This window comes from Eretmochelys imbricata, chromosome 1 (assembly GCF_965152235.1).
Source record: "Eretmochelys imbricata isolate rEreImb1 chromosome 1, rEreImb1.hap1, whole genome shotgun sequence".
In the NCBI taxonomy this organism is placed as follows: domain Eukaryota; kingdom Metazoa; phylum Chordata; order Testudines; family Cheloniidae; genus Eretmochelys; species Eretmochelys imbricata.
The window spans coordinates 54,109,262-54,131,905 of NC_135572.1; the positions used below are offsets into that span (position 1 = coordinate 54,109,262).

Consider the following 22,644-nt stretch of genomic DNA (forward strand, 5'->3'; position numbering starts at 1 on the left):
AATAAAATAAATTGTGTAGGCTTAAGTAAGACTCAAGTGGCATATAGGTCTTTTGCGGACGCTCTGCACAGTGGTAAATTTTACCCACTATGCATACTGAAAAGGACAAAGCATCTCTTATTCCTAGTTGCGCCAATTCTTTGCAGTCTCAGAACATAGACTGGGGAAAAAATTGGTTTTAGAAAACCATGATGGCAGAAAATGCTTTTGACACTGCCTCAGAGGTAGGGAATATTCCCCTCCAAGGCCACCTACCTGAGAAAGCACCATTCAGAGGAGCCAGCAGAGTGTATTGTCCCTCTGGCCTTAGAGAAGAAGCCAATCCCAGCTGTGCTAAAAGGTCTGTGAAGGTGGTCTGCTGGTCACCTGCAAGTTCAATAACTTGCTTGGCTGCAATTGATAAAGGAAAAGATAATTAATTGTAGCCTGTTAATTAGTTTTCTTGCTTCAGCCACCTCCCTCCCTACAAATTAGAACTCAATAGAAGAGGGTTTAGAGAGTCTGGATAAGGACAGAGCAGGTGTGCACACAGATTCTCTCAATAAACAGGCTTGTATAGATTTCGCAGGTGGAGAATGTCTTATAGTCAACATTCCTTATCTCTGTGATACATACATGAAACTATGTTAGTCACTCACCAGAGTTAGGAATAAGCACATGGTCAATGAGGTGGATAACACCGTTGCTTGTCACAATGTCTTTGCGGTTTACCATCTTGACTCCATTTACAGTCAGACTTTCACCATCACAACCTACTTCAACTGTACTCCCTTCCAAGGTCTCATAGACTGCTCCACCCATGATGGCTTCAGAGCACTGAAGAGTATTTAAAATATGGAACTTCATGAGAGCTGTGGAGAACAGAAGAGAAAGGTCCATGTAGAGGTACTTGATTGGAAGAGGATTGTTCAAGACAATTTAATGCATTGACTCAATTAGTGTTGTTACAAAATAATTTTGAATAACTATCTTTATTTTCCATAATTTCTCATACCAAGTTTGACAAATACAAAATATAATATTATTTTAATGACTGTACAGATAACTCTTTTTTCTGGTCTCTGAAAATAGGGTTATTTGTACAACTCATAAGTGCAGACTGCTATAGTACATTATGTTTAAGAAATGTTTTTAGTGATTCCCATAATATCATTAAATACATCCTAGTCTGTTAATTAGCTCTGTGTAAGCCAGAGCATATAGTTTAATGGCCATGGGTAATATTAGGTTGCCAGTGGATCTCAATATACACCTTTCGGTATTGAGTGTTCAGAACCAAGCCTCAGCTTTTAATTACTATTGTTCATTATTTGTTTCTAGTAGCTCCCATAGGGTTTTTTAAAAAAAAGATGGGAAAAAAGGCACCTCCGAGAAATACCCTCCTGCTAGTGATCCAGTGAGAGGATTTTCTAGCTAGTGCCCTTACCCCTTCAGATACACCAGTGTCATTAGTTGCCAGTCACTAAACATCTGCAGCTAGTCTGTGGAGAGGCTGGTAGTAGACACAGATGTTTGCTCTTCCTTGTAAAATGAAGGGAGTGTGAAATGTGGTTACTTGCTGGCCGTGGGGAGCGTCTGTTAGACATGTGGTGCTGAGGACAACCTGGGTGGTCTGAACTTTGTGGAGGAATTTAAAGAAGGTGTTACAGGACTGTCTGCTGGTTTGAATTCTTTACTTTTTGCAGATACAGAAAACACTGTGGGCCATATTCTGTCCATGGGCAACCCTGCTGCCCTTATTGTATGATGAAGGACAGAATTCAGCTCACAGGTGTGTAGCCCCAGCAGAGCTGTCTCTTCCTCTTTTGTTGTCAAATATACAAGAGGGGGTTCTGTTGCATTTGACTGTATCAGAGAAGTGAGATTCAGAGTCCAGTCTTCTGGGTGTGGTGCCCAGAAGACAAGATGAAATTCTTATAGGTGAACTTAAAAGCAAAACAAATTTTAAAAAAAATCACATTTTACTTTTTTATGATGTATAAAGAAGTTCTATGAGATTTCAAAAAATTCTCTTTTCTTGGTTATTTTTTTTACATTACAAGTATCAGCCCAGATTCCCCCCCTCCAGCATTTGCCACTTTATGCCACTCAGATGATGGCAAGTTTCCTGATCTGGCCCTAATGATAATTCTCCAAGAGTAGGGGAGTTTGCAGATTGTGTAACATGACACAGAGTATTCCCAACCCAATTCCTTACCCCCAGCAGACTGCACACATTCTGGTGGGGTCATAACAAGAGTCAGTTGGAGCTCTGCCAATTCGTAACTGGCATATGTTCCCTTCAGGACCATAGCTAGCTAGCACAAGATAGAGCAATCCTTAGGCTACTCTAAATTATGTGGGTTGAGGACAAGAACAAATCTGCCCTGATCCACTCAGTGTGCAGTGGCAGTCAAAAAAGTGAACAGAATGTTGGGAATCATTAAGAAAGGGATAGATACTAAGACAGAAAATATCATATTGCCTCTATAAAAATCTAAAAAAATGTGGGTATGCCCACATCTTGAATACTGCATGCAGACATGGTCACCCCATCTCAAAAAAGATATATTGGAATTGGAAAAGTTTCAGAAAAGGGCAACAAAAATGATTAGGAGTATGGAACAGCTTCCACAGGAGGAGAGATTAATAAGGCTGGGACTTTTCAGCTTGGAAAAGAGACGACTAAGGTGGTATATGATAGAGGTCTATAAAATCATGATTGGTATGGAGTAAGTAAATAAGAAAGTGTTATTCACTCCTCATAACACAAGAACTAGGGGTCACCAAATGAAATTAATAGGCAGCAGATTTAAAACAAACAAAAGGAAATATTTCTTCATACAGCGCACAGTCAACCTGTGGAACTCTTTGCTAGAGGATGTTGTGAAGGCCAAGACTATAATAGGGTTCAAAAAGGAACTAGATGAATTCATGGAGGATAGGTCCATCAATGGCTATTAGCTAGGATTGGCAGGGATGGTGTCCCTAGCCTCTGTTTGCCAGCAGCTGGGAATGAGTAACGAGGATAGATCACTTGATGATTACCTGTTCTGTTCATTCCCTCTGAAGCACCTGGAATTGGCCACTGTCAGAAGACAGGATACTGGGCTAGATGGACCTTTGGTCTGACCCTGTATGGCTATTCTCATGTTCTTATGTTCTGAGAATCAGGTGACTGTTACAGTCCCCAGACTGCCTCCCTCATCCTCATCAGGCCCCGATTTATTTCTTTTTGCTGGAGGACTTCTTGGAGAATTGGATAACTAAACTAGCTTACTGCTTTAATATGTAATTCCTGATAAACAGTTGGAAGAAAACCTGTGTTTTTGAAAGATTACCCCCCCGCACAAGCTTCAATACATTTTTAGGAAACATCCCACAGATTCCAATACTCCAAGGAATTCTCCAGAAGAAAAGAAGAAATCAAAACTTGCTATTTCTAAACTCCCCCCAAAAACACTTTTTTTTTTTTTTTTTTAGTTTGGGAAGAAAACTTTGAAGCCATCTTTACTCTTTGCAAAGAAGCACTTACTAAAAAGGCAGAAAAGTGCCTTTGCAGTTCACCTTTAAAATGCCTTAAATATGCAGCGCAGTGCATGCAGAAACTGCAGTCTCAGTCTTTAAGACATAGTTTCCATAGATTGCTTTCAGACATCCTGCTTATAATGCTTATTCTGAATCCCTTGGCTTTTTTTTTTTTTTTTTTTTTTGGTAATTTAAAGCACGACAGAAACTCTGACTCCTACAGTACAGTATGTAGCAATTGCCCTTTCTTAATGAGAAGGACAGATGTTAGCTGTAACTTACAACTATAATGATTCTAATGGGACTTCCTTTTCCATTCTGTGGAAAGTAAATTTTATGAGCTATGCATGCATTTAATCAATGCTGATTGCATTAGATGCATAGCCTTTCATTTGACAGCTTGGTTGTTAAAGGATTCTTATCCCCAGGTATCAGACCACTGCAGATAAATGTGCTGGAAAGGGATAGTAATAGCTATACAATCTGCTTAAGGACTGGGGATCAGTGACTGGTAACATCTTTTTCAAGGATTAAAATTAGATTGTCTCGAAACCATAGTTGCACAATCGTCCTCTTGACCTTCATTTACACACCACAGACATAGGTAGGACAAGAAAATTGGCATCTGCTCCATTATTTAAAATGCACTGTACAGCCACCATTAAATGATTCTTCTTCATTAATATATGATGGGTCAGATCCTCCACTGGCGTAAGTCAATTTAGCTACACCACTTTACACCACCTGTAGATCTAGCCCAGCACATTCTGCTCTCTTTTCCAATTGATGCCTGTCAGTAAAGAGCCTGCAGGCATAGCTTCTATAAACTTCAATGGGAATTCTGCCTGCATGAGAATAGGAATATCCAGTTTAAAGCATGTAGGGCAAACATTTTAAAAGCACCTCTGTGACTCATCTAGGTCTCCATGAAAATCCATGGGAAGTAGGCTTCTAGAGTTAATTAGGTGCACTGGAAAATTTTACCCATAAACAACATGTTGGATCCCTTTGGGATTGGGAACAACTGTACATTTTTGTGGAATTAAAATCAAATTGATTTGAGTACCCTTCTCAGATGAACTGAAGGTTATTTTATTGGTAATTATTATTATTTTTAACACAGCACATAGATGTGCATAGCATTTCACAGACCAAATTGTCTGTGCTTTTTATTTCTTTGTGTTACAGTAGCACCCAGAAGGCTGAATTAGGATTGCAGCCCCGTTGTGCACTGTAAAAAAATAAGACAATCCCTTGAAAAGTTTACACAGTAGAATTTGGCCCATAGAATACATATACTCTTACTATGAAACAGCTATAGCTGAGATGACGTTTGAGGCAAAAGCCCAGATCCAGATGTCCCGGAATATAAAGCTGAAATCCATTTCCATTAAATAAATACAAGCACTCACTCTGCTCACTCTTTTGAGATATTTGTATGGCTTTATAATCCCTTTGTTGCTAATTCCTGATTTGATTATGTTTGAAATATATTTTCACATTTTCCCATATACAGAATCACTTATATACCTTCAGAGGCCACCTTGTCACCCATAATCCTTTCCAAGACTCCCCTTGGAAGTTTCTCAAAAGCTTCATTAGTAGGAGCAAAGAGTGTGTAATGGCCAGGCTTTCCAAGAGTGTCCAATACACCAGATGTAATGGCAGCAGCCTAGAAAAGAAATATATTACTTACTGAGAGCATTGTTCAAATACATTAAACTTATGGGTACAGAAAAACAAAACCCTTAATTTTGAAACCTCAGAGGGTTAAATCCTGCACTTGAATGCTCACATTCATCTCTTATTGAGAACAGTGGAAGTTGTTGCATGTGAATCTGTAGGCAGAATTTCGCACGTAGTTTCTGTGCAACTGATACTATATTATGATTTAGCACTTTAGGATTTGTATCCAGATATTTTAATGGTATGTTGAAATGAATTATAATATTCTTCAGAGAAAAGCCTGTTTACATAAGTAAAATTACAGAATCAAAATGTAGAAAACTAAATGCTCTAGGGAAACATCTTGGCTCAGTCTTCTGAGTTTCTTTGACAATTTAGCAGATATTAAGAAAGAGCCCAATTCTGATACAATTTATAAAGATTCAAATGTAGCATAACTCTGTTGATTTCAGTTGAGATAGATTGGATTTACTCCAGTCCAAACTGTATTAGAATGTAGTTCATTAGATTCATCCACCACACAAAAACACTCAGTAGCAAATTTAAATAAAGCTGAGTAAGTGAAATTCTATACACAAACCTTTAGGTTAAATGAATACAAAGAATCCTGAAAAAGCTCATTGCATTGAAGACCATATGCACATAGGTTTTGCCAGATAAAACCAACAGTCTATCTAATCCATTCTTTTGCCTTTGGAATAGTAGCCAAGACCTGATATTTCTGAAGAAGGTGAAAAATCTTTCATAATACAGCTAGTGAATTATGTGTTGTTGCACAGTACATTGTTTCCTAACCCTTCCTAAGCCATAGGAATGCATTTAGCCATAATGTTTACATGGTTTAATTCCTTCAATTTTGTTCAGATTGGCTAAAAGTTATCCCAATAGATATGAAGTAGGATTGAAATAACTAACCTCAATAGGGGTTCACCTTTACTTCCTGGAAACTAGGTATGTAAGAATCAATCTGAATGAAATATGAACTAACTCAATCCCTGTCCCAAAAGTATAATCAAGCAACCCTTTTCTGATTAAAGAAAAACATTTTCTTAATTTGCTTACTTTAAGTTCTCCCCATGCCCCTATGCTTGTCCATGCTCAGATAAACAAGTATAATGAAAAAAATATATATTGAGAGGCTGTTTTATAGGTAGCTTTAGTCTAGTCAATACCAGGAGGATTAGGAGTCTTTCAAGAAAGCATGAACTCTTAAGATTTTCACACCATTTGTTCAGATACAAAGGTTTGGCTACATCCAGACAAGTGCAGATAAACATCAGGGTGAAATCCTTGCTGCATTGAGGTTGATGCATTGAGGTTAATCTGCATTGAGGTTAATCTGATGAGGTTCAATAAGGATAAGTGCAGGGTCCTGCACTTAGGACAGAAGAACCCAATGCATTGCTACAGACTAGGGACCGAATGGCTAGGCAGCAGTTCTGCGGAAAAGGACCTAGGGGTGACAGTGGACAAGAAGCTGGATATGAGTCAGCAGTGTGCCCTTGTTGCCAAGAAGGCCAATGGCATTTTGGGATGTATAAGTAGGGGCACAGCGAGCAGATCGAGGGACGTGATCGTCTCCCTCTATTCGACATTGGTGAGGCCTCATCTGGAGTACTGTGTCCAGTTTTGGGCCCCACACTACAAGAAGGATGTGGATAAATTGGAGAGAGTCCAGCGAAGGGCAACAAAAATGATTAGGGGTCTGGAACACATGACTTATGAGGAGAGGCTGAGGGAACTGGGATTGTTTAGTCTGCAGAAGAGAAGAATGAGGGGGGATTTGATAGCTGCTTTCAACTACCTGAGAGGTGGTTCCAGAGAGGATGGTTCTAGACTATTCTCAGTGGTAGAAGAGGACAGGTCAAGGAGTAATGGTCTCAAGTTGCAGTGGGGGAGGTTTAGGTTGGATATTAGGAAAAACTTTTTCACTAGGAGGGTGATGAAGCACTGGAATGCGTTACCTAGGGAGGTGGTGGAATCTCCTTCCTTAGAAGTTTTTAAGGTCAGGCTTGACAAAGCCCTGGCTGGGATGATTTAATTGGGGATTGGTCCTGCTTTGAGCAGGGGGTTGGACTAGATGACCTCCTGAGGTCCCTTCCAACCCTGATATTCTATGATTCTATGATAGGGGGTTGCCGTTAGACTTCAGTGGGTTTGGGATTTACTCCAGAACTTTTGGAGGCATAGCTGAATTGAGCCACTAACATTTTTGATATTTGATTTCCCCTGTTGAAAACCTGCTCTAAGTTGGAACTCATCAGACCAATGGGGTTATCATGTTTTGATTTCATAGAATCACAGAAGATTAGGGTTGGAAGAGACCTCAAAGGATCATCTAGTCCAACCCCCTACTCAAAGCAGGACCCAACTAAAACATCCCAGCCAGGGCTTTGTCAAGTCGGGCCTTAAAAACCTCTAAGGATGGAGATTCCACCACCTCCCTAGGTAACCCATTCCAGTGCTTCACCACCCTCCTAGTGAAAAAGTTTTTCTAATATCCATTCTAGACCTCCCACACTGCAACTTGAGACCATTGCTCCTTGGTCTGTCATCTGCCACCACTAAGTACAGCCTAGCTCCATGCTCTTTGGGACCCCCTTCAGGTAGTTGAAGGCTGCTATCAAATCCCCCCTCACTCTTCTCTTCTGCAGCCTAAATAAGCCCATTCATGCAGCATCCACTACTTCCAGTGTCACAACGTAAAACATTGAAATAAATTATCTAGATTAATATAGTTATTTACAGAACAGTGTAAGTGTACTTGAAATATGTTGCTGAACAGATGGGAACATCTCTAAGCCAATTTATCTTTAATATTAAGATGTCTGGGCTTATATAAGAATTATAGTTACATCTTGTCATGAATGTCTCCCCTTGAGCATAACAGCACAATTATATTTTGACATTGTATATGACTCCACCGACCAGGAAATAAGAAAAGCAGCCCTATATGAGTGTTGACTTCCCACACCTTCCATAGTTTTTCTCACCTCCTCATCCTACAAAGAGGGAGCCTGCTGGGCCCTCTGTTCTTCGCTGCTTGTAACTTTTCTCTTTTTTCCACAGAAGGAAGAAAAGATGAGAGAAATCAGAGGAAAGGAAGGCAAATGAGAGAGTCTTTCAATTCGGGAAGAGCTTGGAAAGATTCCATAATATCCTGGTGCCCCAGCCCAAGCCAACGAGTAAATATCCTTCTCACCACACTCTAACCCACTTTCTGAAACCAACTGGATCACTTAAGCTTTCATGATGATATCTCCATTACTTCCATTACTTTTAATTATTTTCCCCATTTTGGATCTAATTCTGATCACACAGGACCAGATTCTGTGATCTGTACTCACACTGAGTGATACCTTACTTTCTGAACAGCCCCAGGACTCAAGGAGTAAGGACTACTCACTGCGAATAAGGGTGCCAGAATCTGGCCTTGTGACATCAATTACAAGACTGTCACAAAAGCAGGACTAGGCACTTATGAAAAAATATACAGCTCTTCTACCTTGTATCATTTGGTGGACTAGTCCTTGATTTGGTTCATTTCACTCCCCTAACAATGTGTTAATAATCTTTTCTTACATCTAAGACAACAAAAAAAGAAAGGAAAATTACAAAGCCAAAGAAGCTTGTTAGCATTTTATTTCCCCCCACTCACTCTAAGAGATGAGACATCATCCTCAGCTTCAAGGAACTCTTGAATGGTATTTCCAACAGGGGTCAGGACACGGTCAATGACATGAACGACACCGTTTGTAGCAATCTGGTTGCCATGGATGATTCTGGCACAGTTAACAGTAACAACCTATGTTTAAAGAATTGAACAGTAGAATATTCAGCATTGACTTGGCATCCTATCTCTTATAATTTATTTTTAAGGAGGACAGCTACCTAGCCTTAGATGCCGACTCTGTGGGTGTTGTGGGGCTCAAGCACCCACTGAAAAAAATTGGGGTGCTCAGCACTTGCAGGGCTGGATTGATCTTCTGTAGGCCCCAGCGTCCAGACCATGCGCCCACCCACTGCTCTGCCCAAGCTCTGCCTGAGGTCCTGCCCCCACTCGGCCTCTTTGCCCCAAGGCCCTGCCCCCACTACACCCCAAGGCCCTGCCCCCACTCAGCCTTCTGCCCCCTCAGGCCCCGTCCCTGCTTGGCTTCTTTCCCCTCAGGCCCGGCCCATGTTCTGCCCCAAGGCCCCACCCCGCTCAGCCTCTTCCCTCCAACAACCTGCCCACTGCTCACAAAGGGGGAGGGGCAAGAGGAGCAAACCAACTGGCAAAAACAAAAGTCAGCACCTGTGCACTTAGATTTACCAATACAGCAACTTGTGCAGGTCATCTTGATTTCCAACCATATGACAGTTGTTTAGCGTTCCATATCCCTGAATAGTTAAAATGGTTCTTGCTTTTGGTTTACACTAATTTAAGTGCCAACCTAACATGCAGTTTCTATGAATTTAAGAAAATAAATACTAGTGACTTTACTTTGGGAATCCTGGTTTATAAAAATTAAATCCCATCTAGGAAGATAATATAAGTGTTTCTTCTATGACTAAATATTTCTGTCACATGCTGCAATTGGAATAAAAATCTTATTAAAATGTATTTAGTAATATATGAAAAAAGCATGTAATAAATCTAACTGCTGATATTTAGCAGGAGGATAATCTGTACTATCCACAAAAGGCTACCTCTTTAGAGGAAAGTTCATTCCGTGTTTTTACAACTTTCTTAAAATAAAAAATACCTCTTGTTACCCAGTCCTTTCTTAGCAATTAGCCTTCAGTCTATGAAAGAGTCCTTTAATGGACAGATTTATTCTGTATTCCTAACATTTGTAAGGTAAGATGTATAACTGACATGCCAAGTGATAATCTCGTTATGACTTTCTCAATTCTTCATTAGATAAATAAAAAAAAAAATGCCCAGAGTTATTAATGAAAATGACCACTCTGAAATACGGTATAAAAGAAGCTTATGGAAATAAACTTACCCCATTAGGATAATGATTAATAAGGAGTTGCTGATCATTGTACATGGATACAAGAGTCAGGCCATTCTTAAGATCCTTTGTCAACATACGCTTGTTTACCATATGGTTGTGGAGGGCATTGTACAGTTCAATATTTACATTGTCAATTAAATTACTATGAATTTCCTGAGGAAGAAGATTCAGTTAGACATTTCCTGGACAATCTTAATCAGTTAGTTATACAGATTTCTTTGCCACAAAATATGCTTTCAATATATTTTTGAATGTGTATTTCATTTGAATACGTAAATTACTTCAGTTACATACTTTTTTGGTATGCAGCTGGCTAGAGGATTCCCTAGACTGATTCAGTATCAAAGACAGCAGGCCTCATTACATAAGCAAGGCATTCAAGCTTTTTTTTTGGTTCAGTAGTGGATTAACATTGTAGTTCTAGGAAAGTACCCTACAGTCACCCACAAAAGTGTCTGTCACCCTCCCTTACTGGAATTGCTTCAGTTTTCAAAACTATTCCCAAAGCTATGTTGACAAGACTAATAATGATAATTGTATTTATAAAGCATCCAACCATAAAATACTCAGGGTGCTGAGCAACAAAAAACAATTTCTCTTTGACGGTGCTCAAACAGATATCCTTTGCAGCTGTTCATTGTTTCTAGAATTTTTTTTAAAAATGTAAAATATCTGTGTTCCTTAAGCATAGTTTAGTTTAGAATAATATAGTAATTGAGTTTCAATATTTATCTCTGATATATAAAAAAATCTTCATTGTTTCTAATGTGGTTTAAAACACAGCTATTGTAGATACAAAAATAAGTACTCATAACATTAATATATATACGTGTGTGTGTGTATATAGAGATATATAGTTACTCGATCCAACAGTTCCCAAGCTTCATTGCTTGGTGCAAAGAATGTGAATGATCCCCGTCCTTCAATCTCTTCTCTCAGCTTTGATATGTCAGAATAACGTTGAGTAGAGGTTGCTCCCACAATGCCCAGGGTACCATAAACATGATCAATAGGAGCAACTAAAATACACAAGACAAGAGTACTGTAAATTCTTTGACAGGTCAGTCTCTCAAAATCATTACCTATTACCACTGTTTTAACGGGAGGAGAGAATCATCTTATTAAAATCCTTTTAACTAAACATTGCTTTTAAAATTCCATAGTTTGGGGTTCAAATTAAGTAGAATTTGCAATATATGCCAAATCCTCATTGCAGATAGTGCCCAGAACAAATAACTCGACAAATATCCAGATGGGAGGAATTCTCCACCCCAAGATGTGGAGAAGTGAAGGTCTGAAACTTTTGTTTAGAAAAAATGTAAATGACATTCTGATTTGATTTTTTCTAAACGAAATCCCCGAGCTGCCTGGAGCCCCGGCTGCCCATCTGATAGGCTATTGAGAAGTCTAGAAGTCCTGACAACTCTGGCTTGAGTTAGGGCTCCCAGGGCTTCCAGAATCCTGGCAGCCCATGAGACAAGTGAGCAGGCAGAAAACCAAATAGTTTTCTCTTTGAAAATCTGCTTGGTTTCTATAGGAAAAGTGGACAAAATTGAAAAGTTCCTGCAAAAGTTTTGATTTTGACACCAGCATTTTCCCATGAAAAAATGTTCCACTGGAAAACGTATGACCAGCCAATTCTACTGAGTAGCCCTTGGTACCTGTTATGCACCCCTAATACCCATCCCTCCCCTTGACTCTGGTGCCATCTCACCTCCAATACCTGGTTTTGCACCATCCCTCCCCCTACCTAATGCTGCTTGGTCCACTGCAAGCAACTACATAAGTGACACATCAGGGAACTCCACACTGCACAAGACATGCATGCCTCCTGTACAGTTCCCCAAATCCTGTCCCCTTACACAGTGGGACTGTGGTATTTCCGTTGCCAGGGAACCCAACATATCAGCAGGGCAAAGACTTGCCAGGATTATCCATAGTGGGGAGGTTCGTATTTTAAGGGTTTGGGCTTTAATTTTCAAAAGTGGCCTCTAATTATGAATGTCTCAGTGTTCGGTGTCCAACGTCAACCACCTTGCAGATGATTTCCAGTGGTGCTGCCCACACTCAGGGACATCAAATGAAGTTGTGGATGCTCAGTCAGCCCCTCTGAGAAATAAGCTTTAGATGTCTCAGGTTGGGCACCCAAAATTACGGACCACTTCTGAAAATCTCCTGTGTTAGAATGGGTCCCATATGTAAAGATCATGTGCATCTAAGACTGTACCTGCCGGGCAACCTCTCATTCCATCCATCTTCATGTAGCCAGGGCAACATTCATACAAGACAGTTCTGTAGGGTATAGATAAAAGCTAGATTAAATAAAGTACAAACGAAATGACACCAATTACAGTTAATTATCTTAGTTTTACTTTTTTACAAATTATCTACTTCTATTCAGTTTCTATGGCTAGAGTTATCTAATCATCTTATTTTTTTTAACATTCAGCAATGTTGGTATCAAATCAGACAATGTTGGTATCAAATCTATTTTCTGTTGGTATCAAATTAGACACTATTAACTGGTTCCACTGTACTGTATTCTGTAGCTACGTAGCATTTTAAATACTCAACACATCCACAGTCATGAAGGTTGACAAAGAGCTTGGAATAGATGTGGGGGAGGAAGTGGAGCTAGTGAAGGGACTCGTAAAGGGGAATGATGTGATTGCAATAACAGGTGAAGAAAATGAATCTGATGGTGACATTTTGGCTAGGAGAGAAGCGATTGAAAAACCAAAGAGAAGATTACAGGAGGGATCAAAAGAACCAAGGATGGAAGGGATGGGGAGGATTATCAAAGCATGGACACGCTTTTGACAGCGTGGATGTAAAGGAAAAAAGTGCCAAGCTTTGGCAATAGTCTAAATGCGAAGGGTAAATTGATGGGAATTAGAGTCATGAAGGCAAATAAGAAAACCCAGGGATAATGTGAAGGAATGAAGGCGGGGGTTAGGAATAGGCCCTGTGGGAAGCTGACAGAAAGTGGGAGGAGGTGGAGCCACTGAGGACGACACTGAAAGAGAAATGCAAGAGGTAAAAAGGAAAACTATTCAAGAACAGTGTTGTAAAAGCCAATGAAGAAGAGAATCAATAAAGATTGCCTGGTTATGTTGAAAGTAGTGGAAAAAACAAGGAATATGGAGAAGACAAGGGAAAGGTAATTGGTAACTTTAGTGAGAGCAGTCTCATTAGTTAGAGTAGAGAGGGTGAAAGCCAGATTGTAACAAACGAAGGAAAGAGCTAGCAGAGAGGAAGTGAAGGCGGCAGGAGTAAGAGCTTAGCCATGAAGGGGAGGATGGAGTTGACCTGGAAATTGGATAGTGCCTGATGTATAGTTGTTCAAGGAAATCGCCTCACCTTTGTATGTACAAACTGTACTCAGAAGTGGGTTGGTGCTAAATGTAGTGTTTCATTCAGCATTATGGATTGCTTTTTATTGTACCTTACTGATTTGAAGGAAGTAACAGCTTTAAAATAGACATCTTTAACCAAATTCAGCCCTGCTGTAAATAAGCACAACTCTACTGAAGTGAATGGAGTTATGGCAAGGATGAATGTGGTTGCTAGAGGATAAAGAAACCCAGGAAATTATATGGACTTACTGAAACGGAAAGGTAACTAAACCTTTAAACTCTTTCTTTTGCAGTTATTGCTTTTCAAAGTAATTACTGCAGACTGAATTACTAGAAAAACATGCAATCAGAGCTTTACATGATGTCTTTTTAATGCATGTGGCTCAATGATGTCAGTTTTGAAGCTGGAAGCTTCCTAGAGACAGCTATGTGGGGTTTTGTAGGTTGTTGTAATGAGTTAGAGCTGACAAAGTATTAGCAACAAATACACTAAACTAAATGGCTTGCTCAAATTACTTGAAAGTTGGAATTTTCAGAATTCCGGGATAAAAATCTATTTGAAGACACTTAAAAATGAAAGCAGACTGGAATAAAAACTACATTACAAAGCATGAGTTTAAAATGAGACTCTGAGCTACATAATTTATTGCAAAGTGAGAGCTGATAAAGAACAAAGAGCTTTTCATTATAGAGAGTTTGCTCTGCCATGTTAGATTTGTTTGTGCTATGAATGTAGGTTGTTTGACTCCCTATTTTCTCTTTTTAATCTGATTTTTAAATGAATCTATTTATTTTTCAGCTGGCTAAACCAGTGTTTCCCAAACTTTTTTGGCCACGGAACATCTGGTATATATTTACAGAAGACTTATAATATTATTTTGTAGTCGTTTGGTTTTCAAATAAAAAATTGCTTTATTTATGCTCAAATACATTTTATTTTATAAAACAAAGCAAAAATACAAATTTAAAATAACAATTTCTAACTGGAAAGCGTGTATAAAGTAGTACAAAAATCAAGTGCAAGACCCTTTATTTTAATTACAATTCTTTCACAGAACACCTATTCACATTGTGCGGAACACCAGTATTCCGCGGAACACAGTTTGGGAAACGCTGGGCTAAACCTTACACAAGACAATTCTAACTAAGCTTCAAAAAAGTTTTGTGCAACAGTCTGTAATATACTTCTCTGTGGAGGATGACAATTCCCTTTACGCCCTTGATTTAGTTTGGAGAAGGATTGTGCCTTCCCCTGACTCCCGAGCAAGCAGCAATAGTGAAATCCGCTCTCTCACTGTGGGTACAACTATCGTCCTTCTTACTCCCACCCTGTGCACCCAAAGATACACTTTTGGAGTGATTCCTAACCCTTTCACAAGGCACACAAGTGTGAGGAGAGGGCTCCTTGCACCATTCCTCCCATGCCTCCTGCTCACCCATGCTAGAGTCAGACGAAAGCTGGCTCTTGCGGAATCCCTGTCCCAAACCAGCAATTAGTATGCATCTGCCATCCAGGGAATTGCTTTGTTATAAGAAAATATACTTCTTTCAGAGAGAAAATATTCCAAAAGGAAACCGGAAAATATCCTATGTGTTTTGACATCTCACTTAGGTTTTGATAACAGGAAAAGGGGGACTAAGCACCAATCAGACATTGCATGTTTACTCTTCTTCGCCATATTCAGCAGAGAAAAGACTGAGTCTGATATGAGTACAATTTATGTGAGGCAGAAAACTGGCTAAAGAGCACAATGGACAAAGGGAATGCTTCTCTGGCAATACCTTTGGGCTATCATATTCCTTTTAACTTACAGCATGCTTCCTCTGAGGACTGCTAGTAATTCAAATCTGGCAAGTTCTTACTTTTAGTATCCAAAGCCATATGTTCCCTCATGGTTGATTGCAACTAGAAAGCTGATGTATCAAATGTCTATGAAGTGTCGGTAGATGCGATAGAGTGAGGGTTGTCAATAAGCTGGATGCTGAGGTAGGAGGAACGTGCAGCTTCTATTGAAATCAATGTAAGATGCAGTTGCTCAGCACCTTTCAGGTTGAAGGACAATTTAGAGGGGGAAAAAAGAACACAGCCCCCTTGCCCTCCACTATAGAGAGAGATTGTATAAAATCCAAAGCAAAGTTGCCTTTACACTAATATTGCACTCCAAAAAACTTTCAGCTACGTAATTCTGCAAATTCAGCACATGATGTGATGTTACTGAAGAGAAGTGACTCTTCGATAATGATGTAATGCTGCATTCCTAAGTAAAGAAAACCAGCTCTATGCCACTCCCATCTCAGCCCCAGGGATAAAAGGCATTCCCAAGGAAAAAGGGGGCATGGCCAGGGCATATCTATGGATAGTCAAGCATCCTCTTGGGGCTGTTGGCAGCTGGAATAGCTCAAAGTGGCCCTGAGGCTTGTTTGCAAATGATCTGTCTTGTTAGCAGGCATAATATACTATTAAAACTACAAACACCTTTATGATCCAGTAGGGCCCCTGTTTCTACAGAGCCCTCAGGTCAGTAGTTCAGCTGGGGAATTTGTAAATACAGTTGTAGATGGGAAATGATAGAATGTAGATCCTTTTGGTATCTTTTGTACATTTTCTGGATCAGTGTATACAATCTGAAGGGAGTTACCATGGAAGTGTTATAACTATAAGAAATAACATTGTTTTTGAAAATGAGAAGGAAGCAAATTAATCTGTTTAGGACTGGTGGTAGTTCTGTTTTTGGCATTGTTCAAAATCTCCTGTTAATAATTACATTACTTTAGGCACATCTAAATTATACCAAATGTTCTACTGTTACCACACAAAAAGTGCCAGTATGCCTATCATTTAATCCAAATCCAGTCCACAGTCTTCCTCAAACCTACTCTTTCTAGCATTTGCACAACTCAGAAAGTGCCAAAGCAGAGCTCAGAATGTATGTGATACCTTTGTGTAACCTCACTGTCAATGAGTCCAAACTACACTAAAGGAATCTTATTTTGAGTACTGTAAAATCTCTTCATGGCCTCAAAATATTTCTTCTGTCACATCATGATGTCTCTGGCCACAAAAAAAAAAAAACCCAAAAACCTCAGGCTACCACTGTGGCTCAGCTGAATAACGATTCTCTATGTCATCTTAAAACACTCAGCAGTCTTTCACTTAGAGGGTATTGGCAAGACATGACATAAATGAAGCAGTTAGTCTGCAGAGGCAGCTAACGTTCCAAAATCAGCTTTGAAGATGTCCAAAGAAGTTCAGTCTAAAGCATTTTCAGGAAGCATCCTTCTCCCTAATGTGTCACTAGTGAAAGAAAGTGCTCTGCTAAGAAGACAGTGATAAGGCAGGCTTTACATAAATGGTGAATAAATATCTTGGACAATTTACAGCATGTTCTCTGAAGAAAATGGGTGTCAGTATTGCATTACAATGTCGTCAGGAAGAGAAGGAAAGACTGGAAGGGAGAAAGACCACAAAACAAAGTAAAGTGCCTGGGAAACCCAGGCTCGTAGTTGGAAGGATGATCAAACACAACTTCTATAGCACCAGTCTGAGTCGTGGAAATTAAACTACATTGTCTCCACAGAATCCCCCAATCTTATGCATAACTGAGCTGATCAAATTGCATAAAGGGGAGACAGATCCTGACTCAGCTGCAGAAATAAAAAACCTTGCGAAAACATCAGTCTAACTCAAAATGGGAGGGTTAGAATTCTAGATGCTAAATAATATTCCAGAGAAGCTTCTGGAGATGCAAAGGGGTATCTGTGCCTATTCTGATGAGAATGTCGTTGTATCCTTCATAATAATGTTAATATCATACAGGTGTTAATCCGTGGCTCTTGGAGCAAATATGAAGTTTACAATGACAGAAAGCACAGGGTGAAATCCTAGCCCGATTAAAGTCAATTGGAGTTTTTCCTTGGACTTCAGTGGGGCCCAGATTTTAGCCCTATTATCTCAACTGACCTTAGAGATCAGAATTATTGGAATATATCCACCACAAGACTCGATGTTATGAACTTTGCTTGATTAGTGTATCAAAACCATAACTGGCCCCATAATTCTATGCTATGCTGACACATTGCTGAAAAATATTTTCTGATAAAGAAAAAGCTGGAAGCCATCTCCTCCTCCTCCATCTCTTCCCACTCTTTTTTCCTCAGGGGCCATTCCAGTACTGTGCCACAAGATGTGATGAGAATCTGTCAGGAATCTCAAGAAATGCAAAACTGTCTCATGAGCGTCTAACAGCACCAGTAGCAACCATAATACAAGGCTGCTTCAGGTCTGCTGAGCTACCGTGAATTCACAACTGTTTTGTGACACTGAGAAGAACACTTGTGTAGGCATTTATGTCATGGACGTCACCGTGACATCTAAGCTCCTGAAGGGTTACGCTTCTCTGAATGTGTGCACAATGTCCAATAGCAACAATGTAGGTTGTGAGTACTTACTGAAGTCCAAATAAATTGATTAATGGGTGTTTGAGGCTTTGGGGGCTTACTTAGGAATTCTGGTTTAAGCTGAAAGCAAAGGCTAAAAATGGACTCTAATGTTTAATTGGCTTTGAAAATAGCCATTAAGTAAAGGAAAGTGACAATGTTTCTTTAAATGGCTTGGAAAATGTCAGTCACTTTCTGTTCTGGGTGTTTGCTATCGTTATTTTTTTTTAATGCAATGGCTAAAATTTTCAACAGCATCTAAGTGACTTACTGCATGAATCCCATTTTCAAAAGTATTTTAGGCATTTAGGAGACCATGTCCCATGGACTTTCAATAAGATGAAGACTCCTAAGTGCCCAAATCACTTTTGAAAATGGAACGTAGATGCCTTAGTCACTTAGGCGCATTTGAAAATCTTATCTTAGATCTACCATCTGCCTGACAAAGATGAATAGTCAAATAACATATTTAATGATTTTTGCCATAGTTGCTGAATAAATTATCCAACCAATAGTAGTTCAACAGCTAAAGAAAAGGTGGGTTGTTGTAAAATTACTAATTGAATCGTTTAGTGCCTCTACAGTGGCAGAATGTGTTAAATACCTTTTTCTAAGGATACTGATTTAACCAGCTGTACTAGTCACTCATGGCCGCAGCCCCAAGAAAAGCAGTGCAGGAAGAGTTCTGCACTGGGTTTTCGGTGCTTGGGTGAGTATGCCCCAAAGACAGGGCATGGCCAGAAGTGGAGTAATTAATGACTGATGTTACGTCCTGGAAGTGAAATTTGTTATCAGCATCATGGGATAATGAAACAACTGATTTCATCTTGAAATTATGAGGTCACAATTACAATAAATGTAAAGAAACAAATTTCTCTAAGGTACTAAAAAGACACCAAAATCACTTAGACTTAGTAAACAACAGACAGAATAACTTCCGCAAATCCTTAGGAATATTCTATTCTTGTTCCATGTACATAGATAAAGGTGTGGTCTGAGCACAGGACTGGAGCCACGAAATACTGATTTCTGTCCCCAGCCTGGATAGTTGCTCCCTTTGTAGAACTGGACAAGTCACTTCAGCCCTCTGTCTCAGTTCTACCATCCTTCAATGTGTGTTGTGAGGATTAATTAATGTGTGTTGAGGGGATTATTTGGAAAGCACTTGGAATTTTAAATGCTTTGTACTGTGATGTCATTTTCCAAATTGCCATTGCTAGCAATGGGAGATCTGCATTTGAAGCAAGTATGTAATATGCCTCTAAGGAAGTAGAGTTCTGTAAGTATTCCATTTCCATAAATAGTGGATAGTCAGGTAACAAATAGCACTTACGCTTTTTTCCCACAGATAGCTCCCTGATACCAGTTTCTGCAGGTGCTGAAATATTTCTTTTTGGTGCCCATAACTTGCTGAAGAGCACAGACATTTGGACTGGAGAAAAAAAAACACATAAAGTTGTTGTACATATTTGAAAAAGTGTGATTAACAATAGTTTTGAATACAGTATTCAATGGACAAGAGCCAGAAATGAACATCTGGTCCTGATTCCCAGAGCAGGTGTGATTTCAGTCAACCACCATCCAAGCTCCTGACACCGCCCTGCTGAGTTCTTTGGAAAGATCACACTCCCCAGAAGCAAGAGGTGATTCCCCCTGTCTGCCAGCTCAGCCCTGTATGTCTAATGAACAGTCACTGCCAGCTGTGCCTAATCAAGCTTTATTATGCATTGCATTTTTTTTTCCCGAAGTAAATTACCATCCACTAGGGACTGAACTGTGACTATTGCCGAGCTCTTTTCATCAAAGTTCAGCTTGTGCACAGCTGTGTGGCTGTATGTCATGGAGAGGGGGAAGGGCAGAAAGCCTACTTTTTCTTTGTCCGGTAAGGAACCCCATCTTCAGTAACTCTATCAGCTATTTGGATTGCCACTGTCTGGAATGCCAAGAGCACCTAAATAAACAGTCTAATAATTACACAGGACCAAAGGGTAAACTGCCATATACAAAAAACCCAGAAAATTCAAATAAGGAAAACTTTGTAACGTAACTTTATAACTTTTCTTCAAAAGCAAATTTCCATTTTGTCTCTAATTTATATATTACAGTAATTTATCTGTTGGAGTGTTAGAACAGAAGATTTTTCAAAAGAGGAAACCATTAAACCCTTATTTTACAAAGTCCAGTTCATCTTGTAAGTGTGTGTGTGTGTGGGGGGGGGAATCCTTTTGATTATTAAAAAAAACAAACAAGCCCACAGAGCTAAACTATCTTTTACTAATAAATCTTAAAACAGATATGTGTAGACTGCTTAATATTTACCCTGAGACAATTTGTTAAAATAAATAAATTCTGATCACTGCATTTCAGTGTCTTACTCTGCAACATTATTATAAAGCTTAAGTGGGAACTGAACTTTTGAAAAATACTCTGTGCATTTACAAATGACCAGAGAATTAGGTAGAGTTCATACTTCTCACTATGAGAAAAAAAAAAGTACATGTTGTGGAATATACACTAATGCTCGTAAAATATTTGATGGGCCATGTTAAACATAGCTGATCACACATTATATCTGTTGTAAACTATAATGATCTTCAATGATACTGAAACACATGCATTTTGCTTCTCTTCAGATATAATCTTTAGCTTTCAAACAGTTCATAAAGTTTAACACTATTTAATTTTATTTTGCATGGTTTTTCCACAAAAAATAATTTGGAAATATATTTCATAACACATGCATTTTAGAAAGAATATATTTGACTCACACTCAGTAAGAACTTACCGTGCACAAATCTCATTTTAATATTCTGGCTAATCTTGAGATCGGTGTGGGGGAGAGAACTTTAAAACACTCCTGTTAAGGTATTCTAAAAGAGAAAACCTGTACTTACCCCTGCTCACGTGCCCTGATTCGACTGTGGGACAAAATCTTGTCATAATGAGCAGAAGAGTCTGCTGGGTCAAAAGCAGACAACAAAAAAATGGAGAAGGTGGATAAAAAAAGGATCTTCATCCTTAGTTCCTCCTGCCTAGTCTAACGAGAGAACTGGCAAAAAGTTCTGGAGAGCTCACAGTTTATATACATGCTACAGGGTTGTGGGAGGGAACGTTGTATCAACCTGAGACTCTTCCAGGAATAGCAACTTCAAACTGCCAGCTTCAATGAGTTGAATTAATACCATTCACAAAACACACAAAGCATGCGTCGTCCCCCTCTCCCACCACGGTGACTAATTTTCTTTATTCTGTAAAGAGCTGATGTTTATCATTTTGTTCAGTTGACGCTTAAAACAGCAGAGTAGTTAGAGGAATTTTAGACCATGATTCATGATTTGATATTTAGAATACAGAAGCATCCAGCTGCCTCAGATGGGATCAGAGTTCCATTGTGTTAGGTAAAAAAAAAAAACGAGGAGGACTTGTGGCACCTTAGAGACTAACAAATTTATTTGGGCATGAGCTTTCGTGGGCTAAAACCCACTTCATCAGGTACAGCAAGAAGATATATATATATATATATACACAGAGAACATGACAAAATGGGTGTTGCCATACCAACTGTAAAGGTATGGTATGGCAACACCCATTTTGTCATGTTCTCTGTGTATATATATAGCTTCCTGCTGTACCTGATGAAGTGGGTTTTAGCTCACGAAAGCTTATGCCCAAATAAATTTGTTAGTCTCTACAGTGCCACAAGTCCTCCTCGGTTTTGTTTTTTTGCTGCCACAGACGAACACAGCTACCACTCTGAAACCTGTCACTGTGCTAGGTGTGGCAGAAACACAAGAAGGAGATACTGTCTCTGCCTCACAGAGCTATACCTTGCTTTTTTACTGTGTTTTGTGTGTTCACTATTGTAACCTGAGTTCAGTCATCTTATCAGTGAAACTGATTAATGGCACTATCAACGCTTGTCAATGACACTAGCGTGAGATAGTGTTTGTGTGATCAGAAAAAGTGATAGTAACACACTTGTTAATTAGTAATATAATTTAATAATAGCTTAACTAGTGAATTCATTTAAGAATGATAATACTTAGTATTTACATTGAGCATTGTACAGACATTAATTGAGGCCTGGTCTACACTTAAAACTTAGGCTGATAATAGCTACAGTGCTCAGGGTGTGAAAAATCCACCATTCCCTCCCCTCTCCACCGGAGTGCCATAGCCATGCCACCCTCCCCCCCAGTGCAGATACGGTGGAGTCAATGGAAGAATGCTTCCATCAATCTAGCTTCTGTTGCTCAGGGAGATGGACTTCCTACCGTGACAGAAATACGCACCTTGCATCGCTGTAGTCTGCATCTACACTACGGGGTAACAGTAGCACAGTTACGGCACCATATCTATGGTGCTATAGCATCCCTAGTGTAAATATGGCCTTAGTAGTTCTCACAAGCCTCCTATGAGGCAGGTGGGGGAGGCCACACCAATCTATTAGGATTCTTTGAGGGTGCTAACAAGCATGTGGACAAGGGTGAGCCAGCTGAGATAGTGTACTTGGACTTTCAGAAAGCTTTCAACATGATCCCTCAGCAAAGGTTCTTAAGCAAAGTAGGCAGTTATGGGATAAGAGGGGAGGTCTGCTCATGGATCAGTAAGTGGTTAAAAGACAGGAAACAAAGGTAGGAATAAATGGCCAGTTT

General features: G+C 39.5%; 1 protein-coding gene across 1 annotated transcript in view; it reads right to left on the reverse strand.

Annotated features, from left to right (window-relative positions):
- Window positions 1-21,005, reverse strand: part of POSTN (periostin) — a 48,283-nt gene extending 27,278 nt beyond the window's left edge. Inside the window, exons 1-9 of the mRNA XM_077806591.1 lie at window positions 20,884-21,005; window positions 19,323-19,421; window positions 12,424-12,488; window positions 11,058-11,215; window positions 10,185-10,349; window positions 8,852-8,998; window positions 5,038-5,179; window positions 639-851; window positions 256-390 (exon numbers count right to left, since the gene is read on the reverse strand). Of these exons, the coding sequence (XP_077662717.1) occupies window positions 256-390; window positions 639-851; window positions 5,038-5,179; window positions 8,852-8,998; window positions 10,185-10,349; window positions 11,058-11,215; window positions 12,424-12,488; window positions 19,323-19,421; window positions 20,884-21,005 (1,246 nt within the window). The remainder of the gene's footprint in view (window positions 1-255; window positions 391-638; window positions 852-5,037; window positions 5,180-8,851; window positions 8,999-10,184; window positions 10,350-11,057; window positions 11,216-12,423; window positions 12,489-19,322; window positions 19,422-20,883) is intronic.
- Between the last annotated feature and the right edge of the window lie 1,639 nt (window positions 21,006-22,644).